Source organism: Sander lucioperca, chromosome 1 (assembly GCF_008315115.2).
Source record: "Sander lucioperca isolate FBNREF2018 chromosome 1, SLUC_FBN_1.2, whole genome shotgun sequence".
Classification (NCBI taxonomy): Eukaryota; Metazoa; Chordata; class Actinopteri; order Perciformes; family Percidae; genus Sander; species Sander lucioperca.
The window spans coordinates 41,825,163-41,844,957 of NC_050173.1; the positions used below are offsets into that span (position 1 = coordinate 41,825,163).

Here is a 19,795-nt window from a genome sequence, read left to right on the forward strand (position 1 = left end):
CAGGAGACCATCTGCGCTGGGGGCATTGATTAGAGTGTGTCTGGTGGGATTACATCTTTGCCGTTGCCATGCCAACTAATCAGCTGATTTTTTTTCCCCCCCTTCTCTCTGTCTGTCTCTCCATTTCTCTCTCTCTCTCCTCTCTCTCCCTGGTTGTCACAGCAACGAAATATGGGAGAAGCATAAGGGCCCCGGCAAGCGCTGAATTCAGCTAAAGGGGCGAAAAAAAATTTTTTCTCTCTCTCGCTCTCTCTCTCTCTCTCTCTCTCTCTCTCCTCCTAATTGGCAACTCTCTCTGACCTGAAGTTCTTTTGTCTCTGGTGTAAACACACCCCTCTCCAGATTACATTTATTTTCACATTTTAGAAATAGCTGGATGGTTGAGAGGCCCAAGGACAGATGCTCTGAATAAGGGAAGCGAGCAGAGTAAATATTGCTAGCATAATAGCTCGCTCCATTCTACAAAGTCCTTGAACAAATTCCAAAACAGAGACAAAACCCTTCCAGCGTTTTTTTATCAAAATCACGCCCGGCCAATAAACACTGATTTCTTTTTTGTCTGCGTCAAAATCAGTGACGGCCACCTGCCAACCTGTTAAAGATTGCTGGAAAAGATATCAGGCTGAGGAGGAATGTAAAGTAACACTAACTATGTGATCTTTGTCCAGGTTTGTACAGAGGGTCGTTTAATACTGGAGTTTGCCTTCGATGATCTGATGAGGATCAAGACGTGGCACTTTACCATCCGGCAGTACCGAGAGCTCATCCCCCGCAGCATCCTGGCCATGCACGTAAGTGTGACATCATTAACATGCGACAAAGCCCCCCAGATCTGCCCATTTTAGGTTTTGATTTTTAAATCCTAACGAGGGTCTCTGCACTCTGCCAAGACACTTTTTAGAAGCTTTTCATGAGCATATGAAATTTAAACGCCAACAAAGCAGTTTGGAGGGATTTTTGCAAACCAATTTATTTGCAGACATCAAAGGCCACCGAGGATAAAAAAGGGCCCTTGTCTGAAAAGGGAGAGAGAAAAAAAACAAGGTCGAATGAATTATCTGCTTAATTCCACTAAGTGTAACACACATTTAGTCACTGGAGCCGCTGCGGAGTGAAGCTGGAGCTAGACTTCTATTTTCAAATGGTTTTGTTGAAGCTGAAGCTGTTGACAGGTGTTTCTATTATTTTGTCCACCCCCTTTTTTATCAATGAGGCTATGCTACATCTCTGTACAGTATAACCCAATCCAACAGCACCACAAACTGCTCAAAATTGAACATTATAACCTTCATGAAGGTTCTATTGCAGGACTGTTGTATTAGACTGCACTGCTTTTAGTGTACCTAGTACACTGCAGTGTATATTCACATTGGCCCCAATGCCAAACAGTGATGCTTTTATATGTTTCAAGGACCCCAGAGTTACAAAACTAGCCTCTTTCAGACATGCACTTCTTTACATAAATGTGAGGACAATTTTACATGTTGGTCTCAATACCTTTCTCTATCTCTTGTTTCTAAAATGTAGAACTTGAAGCAGTATTTTATCTATCACATGATTCTTGTGATTTTTGGGTGGTATGTTAATATTTAAATGCACTTATTATAAGTCACTTTGGATGAAAGCGTCAGCTAAATTAATGTAATGTAATGTCTCATGTCTGAATAGGTGCCCGAGTCATGACTGCAATCTTACGAGGTCAGAACAACTTACATATCCGCAGCACTTCATACTGCACAAGTCTGATTTGGATGCCGTTAGATTAACGTAAAGAGTACAGCAGCACAAGATTTAATACACAAAGACAAATTAAATGTGAGAAATTGAATCTACTTCTCGTTCACTTGATCAAGATCATTTTCCCAAGTATCATCTATACCATACTCAAAGAAAAGAAAATCAATTTCATAAACCATAAACCACTTTGAATGAGCAACTTTATGCTGTTATGGAGCTTATTCTCAGTCAGCTTTCAACTTAAAAGAATATCCAGCAAAACACTTTATATACAGCTTACGTGCAAATAGAAATTCTGAACTTAAGATCGGATTTTATAAAACAGGCAGCGGAGTTTGGTACCTTATAAATGATGAAATTGATGCGTAAATGTATTAGTAGGGCGGGCGTCCATCGCGCTCAAGATAAAATCCATAATAAGTTTTAATTCCTTCAGTTGATGCAGCCTTTGAGAGAACAGAAAACACCTTGCTTATCACATCATAACACTTTTTAACTCACAGCTGTTTTACAGCAGTGAAGACACCTCCTCTCTTTCCATGAATGTCCTGTCATGTTTGAGAAAAGCCATAGGGAACACTTACATAAAAGCCAGCAATGTCTCAAGTGACAAAAGCCATTACTTTAACAGATACACGAAGCCAGCAATGTTACGTATGCTATGTCTGAAAAGGGCTTTGGTAAGAAAATTAGAAAAAAACAATAGTTTATAGTCCTATTTTTTCCTTTACAGGACTAATATTCAATCCAGTTTATATGCAAGCAGCTCTTTCCATTTGATTGATGAATAAAACGAGATTTATTCCAAGTATTTTCCATTTACCCCCATGGACCTAAAGGTGTGTGTAAAAGGCAGCTTCGTCTGTATAGCCGGCTTCTTTTTTGCCCAAATCTTCATATGAATTTCACTCACCAATAAATTGGCCCCTCTGGGCATTCACACTAATTCCTAGAGACTGGGATATTGTGGGGTATTGCAGGTCCTGGCCAGATCTTCAGTGATTTGTGTGCGAGTGTGAGTTCAGTCTTTTGATCGTTGCCGGGACTAATGAAAGCAGATACAGACACATGGGAGTCAGAACAGGAAAGTTTGAATCTGCAGATACTAGTACAGATAGCAGCCACTGTGAAAGGTCCAGTTTTTGATGTGAGCTGAACTACTGCTGCACTTCTTCTTTTTTAAACAGTCGCTCAAGAGGAACTGTTGGACTGGACAAGAAATAAAGTTTGTTCTTATTTTAGTTTTCAGAAGTTTATAAGAAGCAGCCTGTATTTGATATTAGTATGATAGATACTAGAGGTGTGTGTACCTATTTATTGTAAAAAAAAAATGCAGCGTATTTCAACTTTAAGGAATTACTACATATGATGAGAAGACAGAGTAGGTGTTTGTTTCTGCAGTTCCTGAAACATCCACTAGATCCTGAAACATCCACTAGATGCTGACTCATCTGTATTGAAGTCAGAAACAAAATTGGCAATCGATTTTTGTTCAATAAAACATTTGGGTGTCAATAGTTTTTAACTTATTCTTACCTTTGTCTTGACAGTGGCTTTAATAGTGCTTGTTGGCAGCCAGCAGCAAAGCTCCGCCTCCTTAAGTCCATTCAGAAACCTTTAGTTGATATTTGTTTTAAGTTAAGGTTTAACTTAATTATCCATGAAAAAAGCAGTGGTGGAAGTATTCATATCCTTTATTTAAGTACAAATAACAATACCACCACAACTTGAAAATATATTATTTTATAATGTTTTAAAATCATAATTGGCAAAGTAACTTTTTTACTTTAGCTGTAAAATAAATGTACAGGGGTGAAAGCTACTTTTCCCTGTGAATTGTAATGGAGTAGAAGTATAAACTAGCAATAAAATGGATCTCAAAACTCTACTTAAGTACAGTCCTTGAGTAAATGTTCTTCTTACTTTACACCACTTCAAAAAGGTTCATTTCATTCTTCGAGGGGGGGTAAAAATACACAAAGACGATAAAGAAATACACACAGATAAAACACTATGGAAGTTAATCCTCCCAAACATCTGCTACTGTTCACCCTGCCACCCACACATACAGTATGCATTCCCTCGTACACACATAAGGTAGAGCAGTAGTGTAGAATTCAAACTGCTACATTTGGAAGCATTCAAATTTATGGCGATAAAGCATTTACAAATAATGCAGCAAGATGCAACAGCTGTCAAACACATAAATAGCAGCAGTAATACAGTCTACAAAGAGACATTAACACATAAACAGTTTTTTAAACAATATATCCAAATGGGTAGTAAATACTAAGTCTGTTTGTAAGAAGTACTCTGATCATTTACTGAAGTAGAAGTCGCAATACAACAGTATGCATGAGTGTTTATATAATAATATTAGGAAAATGTACTCAAAGTATAAAACATATTTGTTATGCTGACAAACAGCCCCTGTGATCATTATATTCTTATATATCATATTATTTGATTATTTTTACTGATGCATTAATGTAGAAACAGCATTTTACTAGGTTAAGCTGGAGCAAATGTTAACTACATAATATAAAATTGGGTACTTAAACCCCTAAACAATGGGTTATATTTTATAAGATGATCATGATTTTTCAAATGTAAAGTCTTAATATGCAGAGTCACTATAGCAATAAAATAAATAATGCAATATTTACTTCAGTATCATAAAATTGTACTTCAAATAGTATCAAAAAGTACCTAAATATTTGTACTTTAAGCACAGTGCTTGTATTTAGTTAGATTGCACCACTGCTGAGCAGCATCTAGACTTCTCTAACATTAGGTTTAATGTACTGTAGAGCTCCTCACTGTTTAAACATCTTATTTGGACCATTGCCAAGCATCTTCCAATCTGAATGTGTTTTCATAGAGTTTGTACTCGGTTGTTTGTCTGTCTTTGGCCTTTTGAACTAAGTGTCTATGTCGTTCCTGTGCCATATGTGCCAGCATTTACCCGCGTTACTCCACAAATTGTTGATACGTGGCTGCACCGGTGCTGCCAAGACAGATTCCTGTACAGTACATTTAGACTAATTCTACTTGATGAGTAAAGTAATTCAGATTCTGATCCGCTGTCGGCCAAATAATGCACACAAATTCAATTCTCCTGTCACTCATGTTGGTCTGCTGACGGTACAGAAGAACTATTTTGCTTCCCTCTTGACTTTCTCCACACAGAGATGCGACTGGAGATAGAATTATGCATTTTTCATGAGGCGGTGAATGCGAGTGTGCTCACTGCTTCTCCTCAGTCTGGGCTATGTTTTGCTCTTTCAATACCTACAGCTTTTTATGATTTTACTGCTTATTTTTGGTGCGGCAAACAAGCTTAGTGAATAGTCTTTTTTCAATCAGATGTCCTTCTATAATTGCTACTTTTGCTTTGTTCTTATGTAAGATTCTTTACTCCTACACATACTGTATAATCACAGGGATTGCATGCGTTTTCTATTTTGCAATCAATTAATTTTCTTCAGCACTTGATGGTGGTCAGTTCTTTTATGTGAACGATGCAGCTGTCAGCTGGACCACATCACGCTGTCACATCACGAAAACAAAAAGCACAATACATAAAATAAAAGAGTGGGTTGCATCTGCATATTTTTGTCCAGTTTTTCCAACAACTTAACATTATAAACTAATTTTCCCCGCTGCCCAGACGCTACATACATACAGTGAGCGACATCATCAAATCCCGTATAGATACGACATTGAAAATTTAAATGGAACGACAAAAAAGCATTGATTAATTAGCTTCACAGTTTGACAATATTGTGAAATGAAGGCCTGAAATACTTCCATTCAGCTTCATGGCACAACTGCGATAACAATGTTAAGTAGTTGCATTTGTGACTCGAGGGTGTGAATGTGTCACATGTGCATTATCTGATGAATGCCAATTAGCCTAATTGCCTGTAGATAATTAGTTTATTCGTAGTCAGTTGAATGCAAACATAACAAAATAAAGATGTACAAATAAATAGCTTATACAGTATATGCTTTGGTACGTCATTTTCCTTTTCTGCTGCTGACTTCAGGCACAAGACCCTCAGGTGCTGGAACAACTGTCCAAAAACATCACTCGCATGGGCTTGACCAACTTCACCCTCAACTACCTCAGGGTAAGGACTCTGTGTATGTGTGTGTGTGTGTGTGTGTGTGTGTGTGTGTGTGTGTGTGTGTGTGTGTGTGTGTGGCTGACAATGTCTATGATTGTCATTCTGCTTTTGTTTTTGTTCTCATCTCTTCACACTTTAATGCACACAAAGGAACAATTCTTGTCCATTTTTAAATTAAGTATTTCATGTTGCTCCAACTTTCTAACTAAATCTATCTATTTATATGTGTCTAGATAGGATAAATATGTTTTTATGATGTAGAATATTCATGTTCTGTCATATTTAATATGTTCCTCAGCATGATTACAGTTCCTGCTATGCAGTAAATCTGTAATGTTTTGTTTCCAATGTTACATTTACAGGTATATTCAGTGTTTGAATATTCAAGTTTGAATAAGATATATTTTTTTTACATTCTCGTATTAACTCTTAAGTTTAGTTAGGGGTCATATCGTGACTGTAAAGGTAGCTATTTTTCTCTGTCTTACTGGATTTAAAAGCTTATGCTTTTATTTATGTGCTGAACATGGTTTATGACTCTCGGGCGTTTGAAACCTGAGTGTATAATATTAAAAGTGCAAAGCATCAAAACAAAAATATAAGCACTTATTTCTTCTTTACTCTCTGCATATACATGTTTTTCTACCTGACCGCAGCAATATAATTTACGGAAATAGGAAGTATAAGCCGGCTGAATACATTAGTGATTATTTCACAGGGTTTTGTTTGTCGCCACAGTTGACTGACAGCTACGATTTCCAAATGGGAGAACAAGAGCGAGCGGGAGAGAGATGGGGAGAGAGAAGAATTAATTGGATACAGAAAATTAGCATAACATTAATGAACGCTCCCTGTTGAGACTCATAATTGTGAAATGGCGCGCGAATCAGGGAACGGCACCTCCGCTGCTTATAATAACTGAGTGAAGAAAGACACAGAGAGGGAGAGGAAGCAGGGTGGCTGTTTTTGTTTTCCTATAACAATGATTCTCTATACAGAAAGCAAATGTAATGCAGCTGAAAGAGAAAACATAATTCAAGTATCTGTAATTACATACTAAAAGATTTGGCTTCTGTTCATTCTTTATTTTGGTGATTCAGATGGTCAGTGCTTAGCAAAACGTAACAATGAAACAAGGTTTAAGCCTTTATTTCTGTTTGCTGACAGCATGCATTTTATGGAAGTTGTTTGTGTCTTAATAGACCCAGCTTTGTTTTTGAAGAATGTTTAGTTTGTCGAAATGACTCGCATTGCCTCAGTGGTCTAAACCTCAAATAATTCACATAAATCCTTATACGTCTGCCAAATTAGGAACGTTCCCACAGCACAATATGGTTTTATTTTAAATGGTACGGAAAACATTCATCTTGACAAGGGATTTAACTTCCATCTGAGGTTTTCTTTCATTTCAGTAATAATGAAAACAACATAAACATAAATACCGGTACATACCTTATTTGACTAGTTTAAAAGCTATTTCGTTTATTGAATATGCATTTTAAGCATGTGAGTTTACAAAGAGTGCCAGGTATAAAGAGCATCAAGAAGACATTGAATTGAAGGGTTAGGGTTAAGGATTTTGTGATTTCATTGTATCCTGTAAAGCAGTGGTTCCCAACCTTTTTGGCTTGTTGTGACCCTTAAAACAAATCAATGTCGACTTGCAACCCCTCATTGATTAATAGACTGCTTCACTTGGATACTATTTTGAGTCCTGAAGAGATAAAACTTCACGATATTTCACAGGAACAAAGCAAAGATTACAGAAAGGTCAGACAAACAAAAATTTCACGATTCCTTTAGTTTCATCTTCCCGATCCCCAGATTGGGAACCACTACCGTACATCCACTGTTATTCATCATATCACACCTTTTGCATATTATATTTTACCCTACTGTTATCCAAGGATGTCAAAGTAAAATACACCCTTTCCTCACATTAAACTGGCAATAATGTGTCTCTGGAAAAGGCCTTCCCCAGAGTTTATCAGTCTTTCCAAAAGAGACTGACGGTTTCCTGGCTCAGAGGTTACAACCGGCCTTTCTCTTACTCTCACAAACACACTGTCTCTCTTGTTTTTCATTTGGAGTATTTAAGCCTTTCCATGTATTGGAGCTGCCGGCTTCCTACTATTCAGCCTGAAAATAGCCTTTGTTTTCAGGCTGAGAGCCAGGGCTTGCTGGCTGAGCTGAGGGATATTACTGTGTCAGGAGGGAACTATCAGAGGAGAACATGGGATTAGTCTGCTACAGGGATGTTCACTTTACCTCGAGCTGCATGGCATTAAAACACTGCCGTCCTAACACAGGGAACAGACATTACTATGTTTATGTAGGGTAATTTGGCGTAAGCAGCTACGGTTGTTAGAATGACTAGTTTGAAACCCAGGACTGGTGAGCATCCCTGGTTTGAATATCCATCATGTTAAAACATTTCTGCAAGGATTTCTGCAGAAATGATTTGTACAAAAGCCTATCTGTTTATTACATAGTAGTAGGTAATAGATACAGTACACAGTCTCATTCAGAGCTGTTCCCTTGTTTTACATCTTACCGCCACGTTGCTGTACAGTACGGCTGAAGAAAGGATGAGCATGTTGATTAGAATTGACATCAGAAATGTAGGGGTGGTGGGATGCTGAAGGTCAGATGAGATCATTTGAGCATGCAGAGAATGATTAACAGACTCCTTTGTCTCAGTAACGACTGTCAAAGTGCCCTTGAGCAAGTTAGTAAACCCACGCCTTTCACCTTTCACACCAGTAATTGTCAACCTTACATCACACTCTTACTGGGAAACACAAACAGCAACTGCTTGTCCCCCGTACCGCAGCAATGTAGGGTTAGGGTTAAAAACCCAAAAACCTCAGTTGCATCAGATTAATGACATTTACTGTATGTTTATATAATATGTTCTTAAGTGTTTCCTAATCTTAACTAAGTCATTTTTGTGCCTGAACTTGATTTTTTTAGGAAACTCATAGATATTGTTCAGTTAAAATATTTCTACACCGGTGCTTATATATCTACAGTACTGTAAGCTACTATCATCTCTAATAGTGAGGTATTGCTACATCTATCAGGGGGGAAAGCGCAGTACGGGGTCCTTACAGCCAAACAATATGGGTGCTCAATATGGGTGCTCATGCTCACCTTACTTTTTATGTGCCGCTGTTAATTGAAAACTGCATTTGAACATTAGTGAATCAGGTTAAAACCTTCCTGCCATAACAGATGAATACAGACAAAATATGATAAGACACTACACAAAATATCATAGGAAACCATCTCAAAAGCTTGCACTGCTCATGATAATTTATAATGGTCAAAGAAAAAGAAAACAGTTTTATGAAGTTAGAGGGAAAAGACGGGCAGGTTGCCTTGAGTTTGATCCTAGTGTTACACTGTGATTGGGTCAGCAATAAGACAGCCCTATAACTGTTCAACCACTGTCCTCTGACTACACCAACAAGCATTTGGATGGTTGCTCCTATTAAAGAAAGAGAGGGGCTGACCAGTAATGGTATCCAGATGTTATCTGGATAAACTAAGCCTGATGTATTTAAAATGACAGGCTGACCCCTGGTTCCTCTCACTGCAGATCACCAGAGATTTACAGTTTTCAGCAGACAGAATATTGTACTTTTAAGTGGAGAATATTGTTGCAGTTCAGTGTGGGAACAAGGGACTGTTTTGGTTTTTCCAAGTATGTGTGTATTGATGCATTAATGTGTCATACACATGTGAGTTGTAAACAGCTCAACAAAAGCTGCTCATATTAAAAGAAATTGTCCTGCCCATCTTTCTCTCTCTATCCGTCTCCTCTCTAAAGCTCTTGACAATAAACCTGTTTTTAAAGGCACTTATTAATAGTGTCTATAAAAAGTAGATTTACTGCACAATTAATCACTCAAAGTCAGTCTATGGGTGATTAATTGAGCAACAGACTGTGTTTTTATGGATGTTGTTTTGCTTTACCTTGATAAGAGGCAACTGCAGTGGACAGGACACTGTTCTCTCATCAAATGTTAAATAAATCTGCTTCAACTGAACGTGTGGTCTGTCCTGTTGTGTCAGCAGTTGTGTGTCATCCTGGAGCCCATGCAGGAGCTCATGTCAAGGCACAAGACCTACAACCTCAGCCCCCGGGACTGTCTCAAGACATGCCTATTCCAAAAATGGCAGAGGATGGTAGCCCCACCAGGTAACTATTGTTAAAACATATCTTTACTGCCCATGTGCCTGTTCAAAGAAGAAGATCTGGATAGGGTTTTTTCAGTCAAACCCAGAAACCTAAAAGATTATGAAAAGTGCTTTTCTGGTTTTCTCTCATTAAAGATTTTCAGATAACTCGGGATAAACCTGCTTCTCTGAGCAGGCCCCAGAAATAAGAAGCTCTTGTCCAAAATGGTGTCAAATGACAACAAAACATTTACATTTTCTAAAATGTTGTGGATCAAGTGTTAATCGTTTTCTCTACTGTGGCTTAACTGACTTCCTTTCCTTAAAAAAAGCAGCGTTTAATTCTGTACCATCACTCACTTTGTAGGAATAGGAATATATTTTCTCAGAGTGTGTTTTTATTGCATCATTTATGTTTCCAAATTTGCCATTATATGTCTTAATCCCTTAAATATGTTTTGCCTGTCAGGTATTTGAAATTAATCAGAATTCAGGGCTGCCTCCTGCATCTCAACCTCGCCAATCTTAACGGGCCTCTCAGCTCTCTATGATTGATGTTTTAAGGGTGGTTTCTGAAAAGTACCAGGCTTAAATTGGCTGTGCGGTCTTAAGCTGGAGAGAAAGAGTAAGCTGAGTTTTTTTGGACACATCGGAGTGGCTGCAAATTACAGCAATGCTTAGCGAGGCGTGACGAGATGTCTTTAAAAACCAACACCAGTCAAAAAGCCTTTGACTCAGACCTGTGTAACTTTAATTAAGAGTGCCGGGTGTAATCAGACTTGTAGATCCAGCTCCCCGACCAGCGGCTCCCCAGTGTCGACGACGTTCTTCAAAGAAAAGAAGAAAAAAAAAACAGAGAGGGAAAAAAAAACATGGAAAGCATTTTATGAATATAAAGTCTGAGGAGAAAAAAAGCTCTTGTATTGATGGTTAATTGTCCCATGGAAAGAGATCTTAATATAAAATCCTACATTAGGTTTTATATCATATATGTGGGATTTATGAGAAACGGCTTCATGTGTAATGTAGTTTAATATAATATGCAGCTTTATCATTTTATTGGTTTGATCTTTGTGCTGGTTTTTGATCCATAAGTTGCTTCAGGGTAACATTTAAAATTTTCGGCATAATAAGTATAATACTTTATTTCTCCTCAGTGTGTTTTTTAGGGTCATTTCATGCCATTTATCTATATATATTTTCACATGAAGTTTGCCTGAACTTGCGGTTTTCCCTCATTGGTGGCGTGTTATTCCCCTTTTCCTGCAATTCTTCTCCAGCTCGGAAACTGGTTGGGATTTCACCAGGAAGGAAGCCACAGGCACATTTATGCTCTGATAAGTCCTTTTGGTGGAAATGGAAGTGATTTTTAGTGCGTCACCGGTTCAGCATTGAAGGAAACCAGTCGGATAACAGAAATGATTGTCTCTGACAATAGCCCACTTTTTTACACACACGTCCGTCAAAGTCAGGAATCAAAAGAGAAAAGATACTGTTAAAAAATCCCCTTATTGTTTTGCCTCTGATAGCTTCACGAGTTGCTGGTTGTTGTAACTGAATATGAAAGCTTCTCCCTCAGTGTGATTAGTAATAACCTCGAAAAATGTATTTCATTTTCAGACATCTGTTTGAAGATCACAGCAGTGTTTTTTTTGTCTCCCTCGAGATTAAAGGAATGATTTTCTAACAAATGTTGGCAGAATTTGCTAAACCATGTATTCATAAATTATGCACGACATAGATTATTTTGTAAATACTAGAAACACCAATATCTCTATTTAACCTCTGTCTGTACTTTATATATTTTTGATAATGTTTTCACTTGTGATTTAATTACACCTTCAGGAATTATGTAGAACTCATAATTGGAAAAACATCTTTCACCTGAGCACACGTTTTCCAGTGGTGTTGAGTAGCATCTACAATTGTTTCTCTTCATTTTCTCTGTTGTCATCTCTGGTCTCATTCTGTCTTGTTGAGATTAATCAATCACCTGAATAACATAAAACTGATTTTGGCTCTGGTTTCAGCTGGACACCCACAGAACTTCAAAACGGAAATATTTCCCACAAATCACAAAAAAGGTATCTAATCTCTTACACTGTCTGTAGTCTTAGAAAGCAGCATTTTATTTGCTCACTGGCCATACCATGAAATGTATGTTTGTGTGCAAGTTCATCTGCATGTTTCAAAATAGCACTAATACCAGAAATGTAAAAAAATACATGTTACATATGCCAGATTAATGCATGTAAAAGCATAATTCTGAAGCACTGGCTAAAACATAATGATCAGAACGAAAACACACTCGTGCTCGGCAAATCAAATTTGCAGTATTGCAACAAGAATGGATACAGTATAATAACATGTTCAGTAAGACAAACATGAATGGGCTTTCTGCCTCAGCAGAGCAGTTTTAATCTGGCTCATGCTATTGAGAAACATAGCAATCGGTGCAGCACCAGAATCATTAACAAATTTACATTACGTTGAGCATCAGGGTCCATTGTTGAGCATTTATGCAAATGGGACAGGGGTTCTTTCTTACTAGTGCATGTCTTGGGAGATGTCAACGCTCGTGCGGGTTCAACCTTTGAAGAAAACAAAGCATGGATCAGTGTAGACTAGTTGCTCTTGTCTCTGTAACGTGTCTGTCTGTGTGTGTGTGCATGTAAACAGGCACTTTGCACAATTCTGTCCGCACGCCTTTGTGTCTCCACATATGATGCTATCTGTCCGAGCCTCTCTACTGTATGACCTATAACACACAAACACTCCACACTGCACACACCCCTACACCTTGTCGCCGTCTGTATGCATTATGTTCTTGGCATTGCCTCTGTTTCTCTTTGCTGGTCGTGCCAAAGCTGAGCCCGCCCGACAGACAACCACGAAGAGGAGGAAACGGAAGAACTCAGCAAGCAGCGCCAACAGCGCGGGCACCACCGCCAGCAAGAAACGCAGCCCCGCCACCAACTTCAGCCTCTCCAGTCAGGTACCTGTAAGCATCAGCTCGGTTTGCCTCCTCTTTTATTTTTTTCTATAACTTCACATGTATGTTTGCAGGGTTACACACAGGCACGTGGTATTCCTAATGGTATTGGAGCGATTAGGTTTAATTTATTTGCACAAAAGAAAAACAGGAGGGGAGGGTAGAAAACAAATCTGTGCAGTGAGACAAAGAAACCTCAAGGGATTTGTATGAAAACATGTCGCCATGAAAGACAAAGAGAAAATACATAAAATATTATAGAGTGACACAAACGACATTAAAAATCATCAAAGTAGAAATTCGTACAACAGCAGCTAAATTCATAAACAGCCAGTAAAGAAGGTGAATAAGTGTTCCTTTGCTGCAGGTAGTATCATATCACTAACTCTAGCTTTTTCCTTAGTTTAAAAAATAAATAAATTATGAAGCCTACTTTGTTTTATTAAAATCAAGTTACAACTTAAGAACTCCAGAAATTAATCAAGCCCTTAAAACTGCAGTTAAATATGTCACAGTTTCCAAAACTGTGACTGTTTTCTCAGCATTTTCTTGTTAAAATAGTACTGTCATCCAAACAAGTATCGTAATAAACTACACATCTATCCATGAAGACACAGTGATACAGCTAAGCTCCTTATATGGTGCTCGAGTTGCAAAATGGAAGAAGAAAATAAATACGAAGAGGTTTACGAAAACATAAATACAGCCGTTTACTTCTTCCTTAGTTTTTTTTTTTTTTTTTACCAGTTTCTTTACAAGTACTCTACATGTACTTCAGAATATGTATGTGTATAAAAGACCCAGCTGACCCCGTTGCTCAACCAAGTGGCCGTAGCCTAGAGGTTTAAAAAACAGTTTTGAATCTCTGGACCAAATGGGAAAATGTGGGTGGGTAAAGTGACACTCTGGCCTCTCTCAGCCACCACTGTTGTAAATGCCCTTGACAAGACAATGAACTCACAACTGCCCAGAGGACTAGTACTGTAGCAGAGTTTACTTGTATTCAGAAGCTCTGCATGTCTGGAACCGTCTGAATGTAAAAAGCACAGGGTAATTAATGTTGATTTGTGTCTGTAAATCTAAATAATAATTTTTGTGACTAAGAAAATTACGGTTACACTATACTTGAAGGTATCTACATAAGAGTGACATGACACTGTCATGAACGTGTCATAAACATTATAAACAAGTCACAAACGTTTATGACAGAACACTTCTTTTACTAAGTGTCATTCTGTTTTTGTCATGACAAGTTAGGGTTAGAGTTAGGGTTAGGGTTCATGTATCATGACTTTGTCATGACAGTGTCATGTGTTCATGACAGTGTCATGTCACTCTTATGTAGATACCTTCAAGTAAAGTGTTACCAAAATTACTTTTATCCATTGTTACCCACAAACTTCAAAACTTCTAATCCTTTGTTGCTATTCTTAATATGTCCAGTATAGGGCTGGGGTATAATGTGTTTAAAAAATCCAATACCAGTACTAATACCAGTACCCTTAAAGTGATACCGATACCAATGCTACTTCAGTACTTTATTCAATACCCATTATGTGATTGGAAGTATCTTGGCACGGTGAACTGCCAACTGCTTCAAATACACCACCCTATCTCGACTTCACCACGCCACAGGATGTATGGGTTGTAGCTGCTGCGGTAGTAGGCCAATCACACGTTGCATTAAATCGATAACGCAATTTTGATTGGCTGCAAGCAAAGCCATACAAATAGTAATTTCTTTCTAGATCTGGGTACAAAGGTATCAAACGCAGGTATCGTTTCGCAGTATTTCGGTCGATACCTTAAAGATATTGAGTACCGATTCCCAGCCCTAACGTCCATTGTACAGTACAATTAATGGGGCGACCTCGTAGTCTCAAGCACTAAAAGAAAAGTTGTAATGTTCCTTTTTCAGAAAAAAAAAATCACGTTGTGATGGAAACATTTCTACAACTGACTCTGCATACTGTGTTCACGGATCTGAATTTGCAACATGCCTCCATAACAGGCCACTTGACCAGTTAGAGGTTAAATAGCCTCTTAGTGTTACACCACAAGTCTGGCGCTGCCCTGAAGAATTTGATGCTGTTGTGAGTGGGTTGTTTGCACACGCTCTCGTTTTGTACCTATTCCATATACTGCTCATTATACACATACTGTATTATATTTACACTACTGCATCCAATTTACTACTTCTGTAACCACGCTGGTGCAGCACTCTGGTGTTTTAGAATACAGGTCATTGCAGTTCAGTTAGAAGTGTGCTAATGATACTAAACAGCGTTAAAGGGTTGAAGGTTGGCATTAATGTGTGTTCATCTTGTACACTGGACTAATTCTGCTTAATGGGAAATTTAAGGGTGCAGATTCTTTTTCTATACTCACAGCGTGTGTAGTATAGCAACCCTGTCCCCCAGAAGTGGCGTTTTTATTAGGGCTGTCAAAATAAGGCGTTCATTTCGATTAATTAATCTGAGAAAAAATAACGCGTTAAAAAAAAAAAAATTACGCTGATTAATCCATTCCATATTGACGTTTGACCCGGAGCCGTTCTAGCCACCACTGGACTGTAAAATGAAGGAGGGAGACGAGAATGTGCTGCCTGGATCATTAATTGGAACATTTACTTGTAAAAATCTTCTTCCTGCCAACCCTGGCTACCGAAATCTGGTGCCACTGATATGTCTGCTCTTCTCTCTGGTGCTTTGAAGACGATACAGGCAACACAAACACCGCTGCATGTGACGCTAGTTAACACTATACTCAACAGCAGCTAACGTTAGCCTACCGCTAGCTAGTTAACACTATACTCGACAGCAGCTAACGTTAGCCTACCGCTAGCTAGTAGCTGGATTAAACATGGTTACAATGCTGACAGCTAACGCTGAACGGTGTAAAGTGTGACTGTGTTTTACTGTAGAGGACTGTGACTCAACACCGGGATGTAACAATCTGCAGGTGCCGAGCTAACGTCGGAAAAAAAACAACACAGACGGTGCGTTCAATGAAACTGGTAAACTACAGCTTCATGGTGCATTTGAAGTTATTGTAAATGTCCTTGGTGGTTGTTTTTGTCGTTCAACAGCAATTTACTAGTGAAATAAGTTATTGTTATTGTTATACATTATTATTAAATCATTTAATTTTGACCATATGGCCTTAGCAATAAACAAGCCGTTCTTTAATGTCACCAACTGTTGTTTAGTACCCTTTTGTTTTCTTTTCTTTTTTTACTTTCTTAAAAAGTATCGGTTCAGGCACCGTTAATTATGTATGCGATTAATTTCGATTAATTAATCACAGAGTCTGTAATTAATTAGATTAATTTTTTTAATCGATTGACAGCCCTAGTTTTTATACTACATTTTGAAAGAAAGGCATAATTCCTGCCTTGATTATGTTCTGACAGAGACCTGAGTCCTGTGTGTTGTTAGGTCGGGGCAAAAAAAGTACTTTAAAGATCTGGGTTTTGTTTAAATATTGCAAGAGAAACAAATTAAATATGTTGTCAGTGAACATGTTTTGCGACTTGGCAAATGATTGACAACATTATCTTGATTTTTTTCTTTGCTGTTGCAAATTTACATAAATAAGATATAAAACATACTTTCTAGGAGACAGGGTTGAATCTAGGGACATTGTAGAACTTGTAGAAGCTCTTAGTTTTTCTGGCATTTTTTACAGTATTTCTTTCTCTCATCTACATACACACACACACACACACACACACAGGTTTGTGGCACTATCTTTGTGGGGAACCGTCATTGACATAATGCATTCCCTAGCCCCTTACCCTAACCTTAACCATCACAACTAAATGCCTAACCTTAACCCTTACCCTCACCCTAACCATAACCTAATTCTAACCCTAATCCTAAAACCAAGTCTTAACCCTCAAGCAGCCCTTTAAACTTGTCGGGTCCAGCATTTTGGCCCCACAAAGCTGTCGGGACCCCACAAGTATACTGGACTCCCGGTTTTTGGACCCCATGAATATAATTAAACAAACCCACACACACACACACACACACACACACACACATACACACACATACTGTACTGTCCCTCTATGATCCGTCCCGTGGTTAGCTGTCTTGTCATCTTTCTTACAACAACTTACCTCGTTCTTTCCGTCTCACACATACATAAGTACATCTCATACACACACACACACACACACACACACACACACAGCGTGCACAATTGTTTTCTCTCTAGAAGGCAGTTTGGCTCTGTGCCAGCTCTCATTATCACAGATATCTGTATGTAACCCTCCACCCCCAGCTCCTTCCTCCGTCACATGAACACACGCTACTCCATCACTGCCCCCCCTCTCCCCACAACCACCTTCCTACCCACACACACACACACACCACCCATACCACTCATGCCGTGCATTCACACGCCTCTTAAAGACTGGCAGCGTGGCTGGTAACATGCTGGTTACATATGTTGCGCGCCTGCTTTCTTTGTGTGAGAAGTTGTTCGTTTGTGCCTGAGCACAAGCCTACGTGAGCCCAATGACAATAAGGAGTGGACTCTCGCAAGGGGAAGGGGGGGTTACCAGCGGCTGGAGGAGAGGAGGTGCTGGGGAAGGTGGGGATGGTGTGTGTGTGTGTGTGTGTGTGTGTGTGTGTGTGTGTGTGTGTTTTTTTTTTTTGGAGGGGGGATTCATACAGTGAGCAATACTGACCTCTAGTGGCCTGGTTTTATGATTTTAGTGACAAACGTGTTTCTTTTACCAAGCTGGCCTCTAGCAGCAGTACATGCATGCATCTGTAACAAGTACAACACATATTATGGACTAAACCCTTAATTAACTGTCCATCCACTCTATATGAAATTGGTAGATTGATGATCATTTGAGGATTACATTGAAAAGGTTCTGCATTGAACTAAGATGGAGTCGCCTGCGCTCGTGTGGCACCGGGAAAAAATATCCTTGAACTCATTCTAATTTTATAAAAATATTTAGACTCAAATGGTCTTGAAAAAAAGTCTTTTGCATATTTGCCCTAAAAATGTTTTTTTAGTAATTTTATTCAGATGGTGACAAAATTAACAATTAATCGATTCTAGCCTAAGTATTGTCACTGTATCCAAATCTTATTCATCTGTGCCATAGAGCTACGTTGTTATCCAAAAACTATTAAAAACACATCAGTGAGCCACACTGTTGCTCTGGTTGACATGTTCCTTCATTAATGTGAATGTGGGCATTGCAGTTTATTTTGAGTCAATCCCACATTCACCATCCTGCTGCAGGAAAAACTCACCAGAGCACCAAATGTGTATTAATCCACCAATGAAAATAGTCCCCAACAAATGCACTATTTACTCTATTGTGCGAGTAACATTAGCTAAAAACTACAACTCCCAGCTGGTTTAGGAAATTACTGATAAATGCTGCAAAATAAATGTATGTAGTTCATAATTGTGAGCATTTTTTTTTTTTTTTTTTTTTTTTTTTAAGATTTAGGAACAAACATGCTTGGACCTGGGAGCCACAGTCATTGAGAGACAGACAACCCATTATTGGGTTTGTTGACAACATGAAAAATATAGAATACCACCAGTTTTATCCTTTGAAGTTGTATTTTGATGTCAAAAAACAAATGAACAAACTAGAAATATATTATTTTAACTGTAGATCTTGTCTGTCTTTCTCTGAATTTGAATACAAAAGGGATGGAGGGACGGTAAACTTGATTTGTGCATCAGGCTTGCGGACTAAACTTTATTAAAATATTTGTATCTACTTTCTATTTTAAACTGTTTTTTTCTTTTTGCTGCTTTAAGGGACAATTTTGTTCTCCGGCCCTTTTGTCGTTGTCACAATCCACGTCTTCTTTTAAATTCCCACTTGTTGTGTTGGGGCCAAATATGTCCTCCAAGATAGTCACTGCTAATTTCTGTAAAAAAAAATGAATGCTAATGACACTGCTCAGTGAATGAAGGGAGCAGGGATGCGTTCATCGCTGCGACGCCCCATTCAAAGCTAGCGCTAAAGCTAACTCTTAACGAGATGAGTAGACGTGTTGACAGTATTAATTAGCTCACAATTAGCGCTCCCACGTCTCAGACTAGCCACCAGCTGTTATCATCTGAGGGATTTTTTTTTTTTTTTTGGACCCAAAATTGGCCAGAGGTAGGTTGACAGGCCTCCTCACAGGAACAGATGGTGAATGCATGGCTTGTTGGCAATCAGCACGTTTTTAGCTAATGACTTAATTAGCTATGCAAATTGACAAATCAGTGTGGATATTGTCATTTAGTTGAAAAGCTCACCTAAATTAATTAGCCTGATTAAGGCATAGTGGGGTGTAGAAGTGGTCGCTAGGGGGGTTTTGGGGATGGCTTCGATAAATAAACTGCCTTGTGCTCTTCATCTGAGTGTGTGTTTTGAGTTTTGGTTGGGGGGGGGGGTTTGAAGTGGGCTAAGTTTTATTTATTTGCTTGATGGAAGTGTGTTTGTACTGTGCATGTGTGTTTAGCTCTGTGCGGTTTCTGTGTACAATCCTGGGTTGGTGTTGTGCACAATACATAGGGTTAATCTGAGTTTGCATTCAAGTGCTTTTGTCTGTTTGTGTTCAGGTGTGTGATTGTACGGTAATCTGGGTTTGTGTGCATGTGCATGTTTATCTGTGTGTGCGTGTGAGTGTGTGTTGCAGAGGAGATGGCTGAGAAGAGCGAGATCTCCCAAGCCAGGCTGCGTTGACACACTTGGCCAGTGAAGCGTGCGCTCCATTTA

The 19,795-nt window shown here is 38.7% G+C and overlaps 1 protein-coding gene across 7 annotated transcripts in view; it reads left to right on the forward strand.

The window, feature by feature from the left end:
* ldb2a (LIM domain binding 2a) overlaps positions 1-19,795 on the forward strand; it is an 89,446-nt gene that overhangs the window by 66,285 nt on the left and 3,366 nt on the right. Inside the window, exons 4-8 of one of the 7 annotated variants that reach the window (XM_031317101.2) lie at positions 669-791; positions 5,787-5,870; positions 9,948-10,071; positions 12,080-12,133; positions 12,902-13,050. In XM_031317101.2, the coding sequence (XP_031172961.1) occupies positions 669-791; positions 5,787-5,870; positions 9,948-10,071; positions 12,080-12,133; positions 12,902-13,050 (534 nt within the window). The remainder of the gene's footprint in view (positions 1-668; positions 792-5,786; positions 5,871-9,947; positions 10,072-12,079; positions 12,134-12,901; positions 13,051-19,795) is intronic. The other 6 variants (XM_031317103.2, XM_031317104.2, XM_031317105.2 and 3 more) reach the window with 6 other exon arrangements.